The sequence below is a fragment of the Baudoinia panamericana genome, assembly GCF_000338955.1.
Source record: "Baudoinia panamericana UAMH 10762 unplaced genomic scaffold BAUCOscaffold_10, whole genome shotgun sequence".
Taxonomy (NCBI): domain Eukaryota; kingdom Fungi; phylum Ascomycota; class Dothideomycetes; order Mycosphaerellales; family Teratosphaeriaceae; genus Baudoinia; species Baudoinia panamericana.
The window spans coordinates 611,289-624,917 of NW_006911266.1; the positions used below are offsets into that span (position 1 = coordinate 611,289).

Consider the following 13,629-nt stretch of genomic DNA (forward strand, 5'->3'; position numbering starts at 1 on the left):
ATAGTGCGATGATCGTGCAGTCTGTCGTACATCGTACTTGGGATACTGACACAACATGGTTGGTGGAAGGACAGTTCAGGTGTACTTTTACAAGCTATCGTTGGGCTCTGACCGTGTGAGAGGTCGGTGGGAACAGGTGCAGAATGTTAGTCGGCAGGACCAAGGAGAATGAGGTGCTGGCGTTTCGATATGAAGGAGCGCAAAAAGCGCGAGTCAGCCATATGAGTCTCAGCACAGACCCCTACGGCTTGCCAGCATGGAGCTACAGCGTCATGGACCAGTGCAGAGACAATTGCTGTTTCAACCATGATCCTCTTGTTACATTGAACACTTGGTGTCCTGATCTAAAATACAGCGACTGGCGGAACATTGAATTATAATTTGAGGCTGTCGCTGGCCTGTGACGGTCCGTCCATGCCTTGGGCAGCCCCTTAGGCAACGTCATTCTTCTCAACAAAGGAGTCGTCCTTCTTGTCGTCAAACTCGCCTGCATACGGTCGCGCCTCGTTACTGTTGTCGCCGCCAGCTACGGAAAAGCGTCGGACTGCGGCATGGTAGCCGGGACTCTTCGGGGCAAACTTGACATTCTCATAGAGCTCATTGACCTGCTCCAAAGTCATGTCCTTTGTCTCGTAGACCATGAAGTAGATCCAGGCAGCACTATAACTGATATCAGCTCCCAGCCATTCATATCAGAGTCTGATGCTTACGCGATCCAACAAAATCCGCCCCATATCCAGAACACATTAGAGCCGAGGTTAGCGTAGTTTGCACCCTCAAGATACGGCGTGATGAAAGCAAGAAGCCAGTTGAAGAACCAGTTCTGCAGATTCGTCAGTGCTTAGCGGCTACTCAACACCTCCAAGCGGACTTACTCCAGCCGTTGTCATACTGAGACACTTCGCTCGAACCTTCAATGGGAAGATCTCGCCGGTTACCACCCAAGCACCTGAAATCGGGTCAGCAATATCCATCAATCATAGCTCCAGACATCACGTACCAGGGCCGAATGTCGATGCGAAGAAGAAGATGTAGAAGCAGATAAATGCGAACTGCGCCGCCGCCGACGCCTGGTTCGTTATTGGCGTTGCAACTCCGCAGGCGGCAACAATGTATTGGGTCACCCCCATGCCAATAGCGCCGGTAAGCAAGACGAAGCGGCGGCCGAACCTGTCGATTGCGTAGAGGCCGGGGAAAGTACAGAGCACATTGATGACGTTGGTGATGACCTGCAAGATGAATGCATTCGGAAGTCCAGAGCCCGGCGAGCTCGCGAAGTAGCTCGTACCGTAGTAGAAGATGAAGTTCTGCAAAGGGTGAGCACAAGGCGGTTGTCGGATATTATTGCGCGACTTACAACACCAACAAGCTGCTGAAGAGCTTGCAGAACAACACCGGTAAGGGTGCGTTTGCCGATGTTACCCCTGAAGCAGTCGATGTAGCTAGCCTTCCCGAGCGAGTTCTCGTACTCCCAGTTGCCGTGGATCTCCTCAAATTCGCTAATGAGCGCTGGATGTTCCAATGGCAGACGGCGTAGGTACTTGAGCGATTTCATTGCCTTCTCGTCCCTGCCCATCTTGATCAAGTAGCGTGGCGTCTCTGGCAGCGCAAGCATGCCGAAACACTGCAGAAGCAATCAGAGCGTGTCATACCATGACACGAGGCTCTTGAACTTACGAGTATCAGACTCCATGCAAACTGAATAGCAAGCGGGATACGGTAAGATCCTGCGAAAGTCTGTCAGATTACAGAAGATCAGCATGGCCTGGCTTACGTACCGCTGTCCGTGCGATTCTGGGTGCCATAGTTTACAAGAGCTGCCAAAAGCAGGCCAATGGTGACTAAGACCAAGGGTAGGAGCGTTAGCCGTGTCTGATCTAGGCCAAAAGGACTGCACATTGCTTGTTCGCTTCACTTACTAGCCAATTGGTACGCTCCGATGACAAAGCCACGAATCCATTTAGGGAGTGACTCTGCCTGGTACATTGGAACTGTCCCCTGTCAGCATCTTTTCGTCAGACACGGACCATCTGGCATACTTTGCACAGATATGAGGCCAACACCCAGACCGGCGAAGAAGCGGCCGGCAATGAAAGTGGGCTGAGATGTTGACGCGACCTGCAGAATGACACCGAGGTTGAAAGGGATTGCGGCAGACAGGATGATGCCCCATTTGCGGCCAGTAATATCTGCAAGCAGGCCTGCTGCAAGAGCACCGACAAATGTACCGACTGACAGAATCGACACGATGAGTGAGATGCGACCAGACCCGGGGTCTCCGAACTCCTGCTTCCAGTATGGCATGGTCTGGATACCGGAAATGGTACCAGTATCATAGCCGTACCTGTTGAGGTGGTCAGTTTGTCGGCAAAGCGTGGTGGCCGGAGGCTGGCGTCCTTACAAGATACCACCGAACGCCGCAAACATGCCTACCATGATGGCAGGCCATGCTGAGCCAGGCTCATCCTTTGGCTTCTGTAGTGCGAAGCCCATTCTTGCTGAGTGTTATACGAACCTGGTGAATGGTGTCAGCTCGGGGAGCAACAGTCCCGCCAGCTCAATGCGTCTTCAACGGTGCCACGGAAGTGCACCACCAAGCAATGAACAAAAAAGCGTGAGGAGTGGTTTGTGAGGTCGGGCAGCTGAAGAAGATGAACGGAACGTGGAGCGGGCGGATACAATGCTACGTCTCCATATTGATCTGCGCCGCTTATGCACTCAAGCATGCTCTCTCCGCATGTGCTCTGCACGCCCCGCGCCGCGCATGGACCTTGCTATTCCTTCCACGGCGGTGTTCTTCGATGTCTCGCGCCAGGATTGGTCACCGAGCAACGGCCAAGTGCGGTGACATCACTGCGCTTGGATCGCCAAACACGACCTGCCCCAGGTTACCTGCGGACTTTGGGGCTTTGTAGCGGAGTTTCACGATCATGGGGCCGGGTCAGGTGCGTCGGGTTGATCTTGATCTTGATCTGGTGGCTTGGAAGTCGTTTGATACTCGCGTGATACCGGGAGGGTTATCAAAGCGCGCTGCCAATGTTTATATCGCAGTAACTGCGCGAGAACGCGAACGAGAACGAGAATGACAACAGGCTTACGAGCCTGCCATCTCATCGAAGACTGTAAGGCCAGGAAAGCATGGCTTTTTGTGGTCAAGAGGAGATCATCAAACCATATACACATACATGTCTGTCACTACATCGCCCATAACGCTCAAAAGGATATCTCGCGATGTAGAGAGGCATGCATCAACCTGGGCCTCATCCATCCTAACCCGCATGTACAGTCGTAACAACTTCCTTCCGACCTCTTCTCGCCTGCACCTCCAGTCATCCTAATCTCGACTTCTCATTTGACGTGCTTCTCCTACTTAAAGCTCATCTTTAGCCCTGCTTGTCACCTCGCTCGCCACACTGCTCACACTGCTGGCGGCCCCCTTCACGCCCTCAGACACCGCACTCATGGTATCTTCTGCCATCTTACTCGCACCCCCCCCGAACGCCGCAATCCTGCTTTGGGCGCTCGCCATGGCCTCTTTGATCTGGTCGTTCATGCCCTCGACATACCCTGTCTCCTCACCGTAGAGCATGCTGCTCACAGCACTGCTGACAGAAGATGCTTGCGCGGAAGCTGCAGACGTAAGCGAGGAGTACACGCTCGCTGCACTCGCCGACGCAACCTCAAGCGTACCAGTAGAAGTACCGTAAACGGCTTCGGAAATGGAGCGAGAGGCAGCTGAGGCAATGTTGGCGAGACTGGATTGTGCCGCTTCCGCATACCCGGTCTCATGGCCGTAGATCGCTTCGCTGATCGAAGACGCCGTATCACTGTAGACACTCGCCGCGGCTTCGGTGGCGGACTCAATGGTACCCTTAGTCTTGCCATAGTACTGCTCGCTAGCTGCAGCGACAGCCGAGTCGAGTTCGCCTCTTACCTGTTGCACCAAAGATTCGAGACTTGCAGGTGGGGTGAAGACCGCAGAGACGGCACTCGAGGCAGAGACGTACGTATCACTGATGTAGCTGCTGGCGCTCGATGCCACAGCCGGAGCGCCAGTCGAGTAAGCGCTTTGCAATCGGCTCATGACACTGTCCGTAAAGTCCGGCTCTTTGCCACTCACAAGCTCCGAAAAGAGAGACTGGACGGCATCGTACTGCTTCGCCGCAGCCTCGCTAGCTTGGGCGGCGTACAGGCCTGCGGCCTCAGTGACTTGAGATGCATATGCACCTGCCTGGCTCACAACGCTCTGGGAGAACGGTGGAGGCTGACCGTAGACTTGCTGGCTAGCGCGGGAAACCAGTGCTTCCCAGTTATCGCTCGCTTGAGACGCCATAGCTTCGGTCCAAGGGGTCTCGGAACCGTAGATGGCAGAGCTGGCTTGGGATGCCATGCTACTGTATGCACTTCCCGCAGCTTCTGTAGCTTGCGAGATGCTGCCCTTAGAGGTGCCATAAAACATCTCGCTGGCTTGAGACGAGGCGGCGGCAAGCTGGGACGAAGCAGCCGCAACAGCGCTGTCGTATCCGGCGGAGATGTTGTCAAGTGCTCCGCTTGTAGAGGACGAGCTCAGGAGGTTCTGCATATTCGAGCTCGCCGCTGCAAGAGCGGCACTGTACGTGCTTTGAGCCGCAGCGACGTATGCCTGGTAGCCTGTCGTAGGTGTCGCGCCCACAGCACTACTCGCCGCCTGCACGAAGGAAGTATACTGATCATGCGCGTAGCCAATGCCTTGATAATACGCCATCTGCGCCGACGCCAGGTAAGCCTGAGGCGCAGGGCTCGTCTCAAAACCCGCAGCGACCTTGGCAGACTGGTACTGCGCTGACGCAATGCTGAGACCCTCCGCAAGTCTTGAAGAGGCGATGGACGAGATGCTCTCATACGGGCCCTGAGTAGCTAAGAGACTGCCACTTGTGGTTGTTGTCGCGCTCAAAGCATACTGTAGCCGTTTGCTCGCCGCCGCAACTGAGTCGGAGTATGCGGATTCGATCGAAGAGTACATCTGCTTATGCACCGGCTCTGGCGTGCCAGAAATCTGAGCAGACACGCGGGATTTGGCAGCATCGTAATGCGATGAGGCTTGACTTATGGCATCGCTGTAGCGTGAACTGGCGGCAACGGCAACGTCGTTAACATATGAGCTGGCCGATGAGGCGGCTTGTGCGGTCGAGGGTGTGCCATAGACCGCTTCGGATACCCTGCATCGATGTCAGTCGCGTCCGACTATGGTACAAATCGGGGTCTTCTCACGCAGTAACAGCGCTCTCGTACGCATCCCTCGCCGCCTGACTCCCCTTTTCTTCCTGCCCTGCAGTGCCAAAGGCCACGCTGCTCGCTACGCTCACGACACTCTCGTATTGCTCACTTGCGGCGCTGGCAAGATTGGATGTCGCATATACAGTCAAGGAGCACAGTAAGACTGCCAATAAACCATGAGGTGCCATATTCGCAGCGCTATTGTCGCATAGCCTTTCTTCTGTATAACCTCCTAATTGTCGCTCTTTGCTATCGACCGTGTAGGGACCAGGAGTCGAAGTAGGAAGGATCCGTGTGCCGAATGTTGCCGCGGACTGAATGCAGGGGTTAGGGAAACAAAACAGTAAGGGAGGTTAAAAGTCAAGGTGGGCTACAATGATAGTGGTGTTTAATGTTGGCAGTTGGCACGATTGCGGAGGCATCCGTTCCCCTGCAAGAATTACGTAGCTGCGGAGCACGATATGTATCCCCCGATGCTCAGTCCAACAGTGCACGTTTTCAACCTGGACAACCTCCGAATTCAGCGCATCGTTAAGTGTCAGCCTGTGAATCTTCACACGACACGGCGATCCTTGGTCACCGTAGCCGGAGCCCCTACATGACATATGTGCAAGCGGGTATTAGACACTTGGTGCAAATGTATGCTGTTAAGGTTGGGAGTTGGCGAGAGCGTGCTGTCATGGAGAGTTTGCGACTGTCATATGTGTCCGTCGCGATCTTGTTAGGTAGTTCGAAGTGAAAGTTCAATGGAGTGCCTCATGCAATGCAATGATGGAACGATTGAGCACAAATATAAACAACCTACAGATTGCAATGCGGAAACCACAGAGAAGTAAGAGACAAGGCCCGCGTTAAGATGGTAGCGCGACTTACTCACGACTCGACGGCCAGTCCCACGATCGATGGGATGGGCTGTCTTCCTACAAGCTGCGCAATGAGTAGGTTAGTTCGCTCATGCCACGCCGGCAATCCTACCAAGATCCTTCTATGTTGAGTGAGTCGTTGCACACCAGTCCATATCCTGTGATTCAGACAGAGCCGGCTTCAATGGCCACGTTGTCGCTCGCGTAGCCGTGGACAGTCTCGTTTCTTGTGCCCTTTCTGGCCGCACTCGTGACACACCAGGTTATTACTGGGCGAACCTCCATTGCGACCACCGGATATGCTGGTTAGCTGGTTCAGCTTGATCTCTTTGCTGCGACGCTCCTCAGCTAGACGATGATTCTCTGCTTGTTCGACGTGGCGCTTCGCTTTTCGTTCGGCGCGTACTTTCTCGGCAGCCTCCTTTCGTGATTGGGCGATCAGTGCTTTGGCGCCAGTAGGGTCATCACTCTCGTCCGCATCTAGGTCGCCAGAGCCGGCATCTGAAGGCGCCGAGGACGATGCATCAGAACCACGCCTCTTCTGTATATTCGTGAGCCCTAGATAGCAGTGAATGCACACTTACATACCTCTGCGGCATTGTTGAAGTTGCCGAAGCTCCTCCTGCCACTCACGCTTGGCGTAAACACTTCGTCATCGAGCTGATTTGATGAGCGCTCGACCCCCGCAGTATCTAGCGCAGCGTAGCCCGCCGGTACTACTCGCAGCGGCGACTGCGAAACGGACGGGCGGGTCTCCTTGAAGCTCAAGTACCACTTCGTCTCGCCTCTGTCTGCTGCTTCACGTTCTAGCGCTTGGGCTCGCTTGCTTTCTTCCGCCTCAAGCGCTTCCCGGACGAGCTTTGCATCTGAGCGCGGCGTTCTTGATGGTGTAGAAGCAGAAGAGCCGTACGATAACCGCTGCTTCTTGGACGGTGGTTCTGAAGGCGTGGTTGGCGCAGGCGAAGGCGGAGAGCCAGCCGATCTTTGCATGAACTTCATCGTAAGCAAACGCGAAGACATCATCTTCGGCTGCCGAGAAGGTTGTGCCATGGGTGTGTATAGCCTTGGTCAAGAACAACTGATCAGACTGATTGCACAGCGGTAGGCATCGAGTTCGAATGTGTACTGAATTCGCGCTCGGCAGACGCCGCTAAATGCTTGACCACAACATTGCTGGGTAAAGCTCGGCGAGCAAACACGCCATATAATGTTAGTTCTTTGAATTTTCCATTGCCTTCGGGCATTTGGTCAATTTGAAACAATACAGAGAAGATTAGCATGGCCCCTGCACTAAGGATGACACATGCAAACAAAGAGACGCAAACAGTTTTTTGGTCGAATGTGCGACGCAGATTATGTTTTCGACGGCTTTGCATTATAAGCAGGGCGCAACATTTGGTCTTCGACTTGATGTACTGTGTTCTCTCGCTGAGGATTACAGAAGCTATTAGACGTGCCTTCCCGTTATGCCACAGCTTCCTCTTCGGATGAAGTACAGAATCGTTTCAGGTTTAGGGCGGCTCTGACTTGGGACTACTTGCACAGGCCATCGCTGCTCCCGTCTCCGACAAACAACACGCCCTCAATCCCCTCACATGCGCTAGGGAACGCGTCTTGCAAGCATACTAGCAGCACATTGTCTCATTTACCCCCGACAGTACAAATGTGTAACCGCCACGTGCTGCTCTACCACAGTTGCCCGAGCTGTTGGGCTTATCGTTCACCTCCTCTCGGCCGCGATAAGAGGCTGGGTCTACTCATGCATGCCAAGTACCACCTTGAGCGCCAAGCTCACGCATACGACTACACTGCTCCTGATGCGGCATCTCGCAATGCAACCTTCTACTCCCCGTCTCGCCTATCATGGCGGACGGCAGAGCGAACATGTCCGCAGGTATTGTATACAAAGTGAAGCGTGCCAGACCGGGTGAAGGTAGGAGAGGGAACCATGCGGTTTAGTCTGTTCACCATGAAGACGGGTATTACTTCTGTTCTTTTACTTGGCGCAGTGACCGCTTTGCCGTTGAAGCGTAGTGAGATCTCCTTCTTGAAGAGTAAGACCGACGATGCAGTGGTATTCCAGCTTGGCAACATCACTTACCTCGCCAACACGAAGTATCCGAAAGCTACCATCAGCCTGACCGGCGACCGCAACTTCCACGCTTTCAGCGGTGGTCGGACTAGCTTCCCGATTACCGTCGTCAGCTCTAATACTTCCAGTATAACACAGCAATCTCTCAGCGCTACTATTGGAAGCTATGCCAGCGATGATGTCTGGACCCCTGACTTTCTTGAAAGCGTATATATCTCGTCCACAGTCGCTTCGCCAGGCATGGGAAGCGCAGCCCTAACCTATCTGGCATCGCTCAATGTCACCGAAACTTTCCTGGACAGCGCTCTAGCTGGCGGTCGAATGCCGGCTGCCACGATATGCAACTCTCTCAATAGTTCTGTGGTCCCTCCTGGCCCATATTTGGCAGTGCTCAGCGACGCTTCTTTAAGTCTTGCTCCTGTTTACCGGTTGTATGAAGACACTTATAGAGACTTTCTGTTCGGTAAGCGGAGCGACATGTCCATACCATCACAACCGCTGAAGCACCGCTGATTGTGCTACCCAACAATCTGCAGGAACGTATGAATCTGGAGATGGTAGCGGCAACTTCACATCAGCAGATTTGGCACTGCCGAACTTCGGCTACCCGTTGATCCCTGTACCATCACGCCTCTACTATTGGAACGATCCTCGACCCTTCGCTGGATTCCGTGTGGCTATCAAAGACCTCTTTGATATCAAAGGACTGGTAACTTCAGGAGGCTCACAGGCATGGGCCTACATCAGTTCGCCGGCCAACGCCACTGCGCCGTCCATTCAGCGCATCCTGGACCTCGGTGGAACGTTTGTAGGAAAGTATAAGCTGGCACAATTTGCGTCTGGAGCGAACCCGTGGGAATGGCAGGACGAGCATTATCCATTCAATCCTCGCGGTGACGGCTGGCTTACATGTTCCGCGTCGTCGTCTGGTGGCGGCTGCTCGATAGCAGCTTATGACTGGCTGGACTATGCGATTGGTAGCGATACCGGCTCGTCCATGAGGCGCCCTGCTGCCGTGTCCGGGACATACGGCAACCGGCCCAGTCAAGGTATGATCACCCTCGACGGTGTTATTCCACTTGGAGGAGCCACAGACACTGCCGGCGTGTTCTCACGAGATCCATACAAATGGGCGTATTTTGCGAAGCAATGGTACACGCCGTCTCTACACCAGAGCTCGAATGTCACCGGACTGGCGGCGTTGAGCGTACCGGACAATGACGGTTTCCCAAAGACGATTCTCTTTCCAACAGATTATCTTCCGTTGAATAACTCGGCAGCCGAACCCATCCTTGATGCGCTCATAGCCAACATGAGCTCCCTCTTCGGTATGACGGTCAAGCGCTTTAACTTCACCGCCACCGTCCAAGCTGCGGTAAATCCCGCCGTCAATAATATTGTTGCGCTCAATAACGGCCCTCTTGGCATCATCAACTCGTACACACAGTGGGAAGTTATCGGCAAGCCATTGGTGACAACTTGGGCTCGCTTATTCGATGGCCGTTTCCCGCCGATCGACTCTGCTCGGCGTGCCGGCTGGCGGGCCTATAATGAGACGCGGAACTCTTTCACAGCGTACAACAACGCTCTGGAGCAGAAGAATGCAGCTGTCGAGTGGTACGAGACGTACGTTCAGTATTCGACTGCAGACTCCTGCTCCGAAAGTGTCATGCTCTACGATATCGGTACAGGCGGATTACCATCTTACCGTGAGCAGAATCTCAACAATAATCCAAACGCTTCCTTTCTGGCAATTACGCCAAAAGGTGCCGCGGTCACCGGCGCAAGCATTTGTCCTTTGTGCGTCGACTGTGTCCTTATCCCTCACCGCTGTCCAAGACCGTGCTGACTTCTGCGTTCAACGTGTAGGTATGGGTGCGCAGATTACACCATACCAATCGGCCAAGTACCGTACTACAGTCAAGTAACATATCACACGGAGATGGTACCGGTGACGATCAACATGGTGGTGAAGCGTGGCTGTGACTTTGTACTTTTCAACATGATCGAGAGGCTAGCAGATGCAGGCGTGCTAAAAGCGGTGAAGACCGGAACGACAGCCTTTTGAGGTCAGGTAGACATAAAGTCCATCCCAAGATCTTCCTAACGTTGCAACGCAAACGCTGGACGGTACTATCCTCCAGCTGTTCGACTTGATACAAGTGCAGGAGTACGCTCTCAATAGCACGGCCATAACTTATCTCATAAGGCGCATAAGTCGGTTGTTTCTCACAATACTTTTAAGCAGCTTGGAGCTTAGCGTGAAGAGGCACAAGTCAAATGTGTAACGATAATGCCCAGAGGGTTGGCGCGGAACAGTTTTGTGCTTTGGCGATTGCATCTTATGACTCGGGTGCCAAACGCTGCGTCGCTTTTGGTCATCCCACACAAAGTTGCCAAGGTGTATCATGCTATCCAGCCAACAATAGACAGATATTTCGTCGGAGCTCTGCGATCTCTAGGTCTCTTTCTGAACCTTGTTGGTCTTCGGTGCGAAAACTCTCGAGGAGAGATCAAGCACCGGAAGCTTGTTAGGAATGCCGACGGCTTCGCAAGCCTCGAGGATCGCCAGGTACCTAGCACATCCGTTAGCATCTCCGCTGTTATTAAACAGACGTGGGGTTCAACGAGAGTTGCTCCCGTTGGATGTAACATACCATCCGCAAATTAGACCGATGAAGCCAAAGCCACCGGCACATCTCAGCAGCGTGTTGACGTGTTCCAATTGCGCCTCAGTCTTGACATGAGGAACGTAGAAGTCGGCGGCAGCGATAAAGGCGAAAAGCCCAAGCAGGCCGAAGAACGTCAGGCTGAAGAAGACATTGGTGCGGACCGAGGCGATGAACAGGGCGAAGCTGACAAGGCACATCGTGACGTTATGAAAGGCCTGGGAGCTGTTGTACGCCGCACCGGTTGCACCACCGAGCTGGGCAAACGGAGCGGTGGTCTCGTGGATTGGGTCTTGAGTGTAGGCTAGCGAGCCCCAGTGCGAGCCGTAGATAACGAAGACCTGTAAATCTTATTAGTATTATTGTCTTCGCGGATTTGGCTATTGTTGAGGCGTGGGTTCTCACAGCAAACGGAAGGGTGTTGCCAAGGATGAATTCACAAATACCAGCAATGTTCATGGCAATGCAGCCCAAGAAATAATAATCCCCAGAGAGACCGATCAGCGTGTACGGCGGCTCCGAGCCCGAGAGTTGACAAAGTGTAAGGACGGTGGAGGTATATGGAATAAGGAAGCCCAAAAGGCCGAGGAGAGTTGGGTTGGCTAAATGATGTTCGTTAGGCTCTCTGCCGCTGGGATTACTCCATGGCTGAGTACATACCAAAGCGCTTGGCAAGATCACCACGGCGTGGCGCAGAAGGCTGGAAGAAGAGACGCTCGTAGTCGGCCGGACTGAGCGTCACGGTGACTTGACGGCTGAGATCGGCTCCGTTGCCCATCTCAAGCTGTGCTCCCATATCGTGACCAATCTTCTCTTCTGCCATCTCGGCGGCCATGCTGTTGATTCTGTGCGAAATATGAATGGGTTGTTGACAGAGATAACCCTGTGGTGTAGTAAAGTGAGCTCTTCCGGTGAAATGAGAGAGTTCGTAGAGGCTAAGGGAAGAGAAGTTGCAGGGTGTGATCACGAAACTATTGTACTTGCCATAAGGCGAGGGTATTGAGGTCAATTCTGACCTACCCAAGGTCCTCGGTACTTTCCTGCAATTCGACTGTCCCAACCCGTCCATGAATGGAACGAATGAAACGGACGCCTCCCCACAGACCCCGTGGCTGCTCCAGGAAGGTCGGCGTTAACATTCGCAGGGTTAGTGCGGGACCCAGGACCTATCGGTGCTACGGTGTCACACGTGTCCCAGGATAAATTGGATAGGTATGACGTTCAGCCTCGCGCTTTGCTATAGATGTGGGTGCGATAGTGGAGATGCGCAGCGGTTGTTGAGATGCGCCGATCGAATAAACTTTAGTGTCGACCGCCCTCTTGCTCCAATCGAGCGCTGGTAGTGTGGAGGACCTCCGCGTGGGTACAACGTGGAGTTCTCCAGACTGGATATCCCGCAACTCGGACGTGTCGAAGTACCGCGGCTCGGTGCCTCGAAATGAGCTAGCAAGTGGATCGTATGGACCTCGGGTGTTTTGAGGGAGAGTGCTCTGGCTGGGATTGCCTGAGAATGCCTGCCTTACTGTATATTGGCAAAGTCGAATCGAAAGAGGGCAGCAGCAGAGTAAGTAGGTGGTCGGACAAACGCCAATGGAGTTCACGCCATCTATATACAAGCCTTTACGCCCGAACGATCAGTAATACATGACAACTTGGCAGGCACCGAGGTAAGCTTAGCCATGCTGAAGGAGGTCCAGGTCGGGAGGGGTAGCGCGCCACAAACGCCAAAGAGCAGGGATAGTAATGAAGTTAGTGCATCCTGTCAGATGTCGTCCCCTCGGTACGTTACTCTTAGCCTCTATCGAACGGTTTGCCGAGTATTTACCAGTTAGACTTATGCACGAATTCATTTGTCCACAAATACACTTCCAGGTCTTAAACACGCCCGCAACCCGCCTGGTCACTACAGCACCTGGAGTACTCTCGTACTGATTCAGTGAACGATATGTGCTACCTCCCCATACTCTCTTGCGGCAGAGCCATAATGTCCTTAGTCTTCCACTCGCAGCCCTTCCATCTTCGGGATCTCGACATCGGATGCTGGGGTGTATTGCACTTCACTTCAAGCAGGCTGCCGCATTCTTGACTACTAGTCCCCTCGTATCGGAGTCAAAGAGGCATCATGTTCACGTCGCCACTATAGGACACAACCAACATCACCGTAGGTGACGTAGTATGATCAGGAGAATACAGCGTCAAAAGCAGAAAAGATGATTCACGTCCTTTTAGCGCTACAAGACAAATCACTATGTTGCCTTAAGAGTACCGCTGTGATGGACCGTCTCGTGCCTACTCCGATGCCTTAGTGGCATCGGGCCTTGCCCTGAGAACAACTTCGGAGACAGTGGCTACATTCGCGGCAATTGGAGCCACGCGTCGATGCACTTACCGTGCCGGGAAACGTGCCATTTCTTAGCATGACAGCAAGTCCTTCTGCGATGGAGACTTCTACCGGAGTTTCAATGATGTTGATCGGATCCGCTTCCTAATTCCGCCGACTCCGAGACGGTCGTAGAAGAAGATATCGTACCCATTCGGTGCCGCATCTGGGAATAACCTGGCAAGCGTGAAGTCCGCCTCGTCCTCTGCGGAAGTGCTCCCCTGCGGATACAGATTAGGTTCCGATCGGTGAGCTGGGAGACCGCCCGGTGTAGAGTGCTTGCCAACGAGGAAGGCGGACACGTTCATAGTCGATCAGCCGCAAAGAAGTGCAATATCAGGGATGAGGATGATATTATTGCTATGGAAG

At 53.5% G+C, this 13,629-nt stretch overlaps 5 protein-coding genes across 5 annotated transcripts; 1 reads left to right on the forward strand and 4 right to left on the reverse strand.

Annotated features, from left to right (window-relative positions):
• Positions 1-307: 307 nt before the first annotated feature.
• BAUCODRAFT_36470 (uncharacterized protein) lies at positions 308-2,775 on the reverse strand. The gene is made up of 10 exons (XM_007680443.1): positions 2,402-2,775; positions 2,040-2,344; positions 1,920-1,991; positions 1,779-1,841; positions 1,678-1,727; positions 1,358-1,624; positions 1,001-1,307; positions 876-949; positions 711-823; positions 308-660 (listed from the first exon to the last, which is right to left on the reverse strand). Exons 1-10 carry the CDS (start codon positions 2,491-2,493, stop codon positions 432-434), a joined length of 1,572 nt encoding a protein of 523 aa, XP_007678633.1. The 5' UTR covers positions 2,494-2,775; the 3' UTR covers positions 308-431.
• Positions 2,776-3,129: 354 nt separating this feature from the next.
• BAUCODRAFT_158634 (uncharacterized protein) lies at positions 3,130-5,681 on the reverse strand. The gene is made up of 2 exons (XM_007680792.1): positions 5,251-5,681; positions 3,130-5,198 (listed from the first exon to the last, which is right to left on the reverse strand). The coding sequence occupies exons 1-2, from the start codon at positions 5,442-5,444 to the stop codon at positions 3,371-3,373; spliced, it is 2,022 nt and encodes a 673-aa protein (XP_007678982.1). The 5' UTR covers positions 5,445-5,681; the 3' UTR covers positions 3,130-3,370.
• Positions 5,682-6,269: 588 nt separating this feature from the next.
• Positions 6,270-7,232, reverse strand: BAUCODRAFT_217573 (uncharacterized protein). Its single transcript, XM_007680793.1, has one exon. The coding sequence runs from the start codon at positions 7,167-7,169 to the stop codon at positions 6,678-6,680; it is 492 nt and encodes a 163-aa protein (XP_007678983.1). The 5' UTR covers positions 7,170-7,232; the 3' UTR covers positions 6,270-6,677.
• An 856-nt stretch (positions 7,233-8,088) lies between these two features.
• Positions 8,089-10,279, forward strand: BAUCODRAFT_74794 (uncharacterized protein; the record flags this gene model as incomplete). The annotated part of the gene is made up of 3 exons (XM_007680594.1): positions 8,089-8,674; positions 8,748-10,011; positions 10,081-10,279. 3 exons carry the CDS (start codon positions 8,089-8,091, stop codon positions 10,277-10,279), a joined length of 2,049 nt encoding a protein of 682 aa, XP_007678784.1.
• A 390-nt stretch (positions 10,280-10,669) lies between these two features.
• On the reverse strand, positions 10,670-11,658 carry BAUCODRAFT_74835 (uncharacterized protein; the record flags this gene model as incomplete). Its single annotated transcript, XM_007680597.1, has 4 exons — positions 10,670-10,787; positions 10,869-11,221; positions 11,286-11,482; positions 11,541-11,658. The coding sequence occupies 4 exons, from the start codon at positions 11,656-11,658 to the stop codon at positions 10,670-10,672; spliced, it is 786 nt and encodes a 261-aa protein (XP_007678787.1).
• Positions 11,659-13,629: the final 1,971 nt, after the last annotated feature.

What these genes read in the sequence shown, in the direction of transcription:
- BAUCODRAFT_36470 (XM_007680443.1), bottom strand. Translation starts at nt 2,493, where the DNA reads ATGGGCTTCGCACTACAGAAGCCAAAGGATGAGCCTGGCTCAGCATGG. An exon ending in TGGCCTCATATCTGTGCAAA is followed by an intron (nt 1,992 to 2,039) that starts GTATGCCAGATG and finishes GACAGGGGACAG; the next exon opens with TTCCAATGTACCAGGCAGAG. An exon ending in CGCATCGACATTCGGCCCTG is followed by an intron (nt 950 to 1,000) that starts GTACGTGATGTC and finishes ACCCGATTTCAG; the next exon opens with GTGCTTGGGTGGTAACCGGC.
- BAUCODRAFT_158634 (XM_007680792.1), bottom strand. Translation starts at nt 5,444, where the DNA reads ATGGCACCTCATGGTTTATTGGCAGTCTTACTGTGCTCCTTGACTGTA. An exon ending in TACGAGAGCGCTGTTACTGC is followed by an intron (nt 5,199 to 5,250) that starts GTGAGAAGACCC and finishes ACATCGATGCAG; the next exon opens with GGTATCCGAAGCGGTCTATG.
- BAUCODRAFT_217573 (XM_007680793.1), bottom strand. Translation starts at nt 7,169, where the DNA reads ATGGCACAACCTTCTCGGCAGCCGAAGATGATGTCTTCGCGTTTGCTT.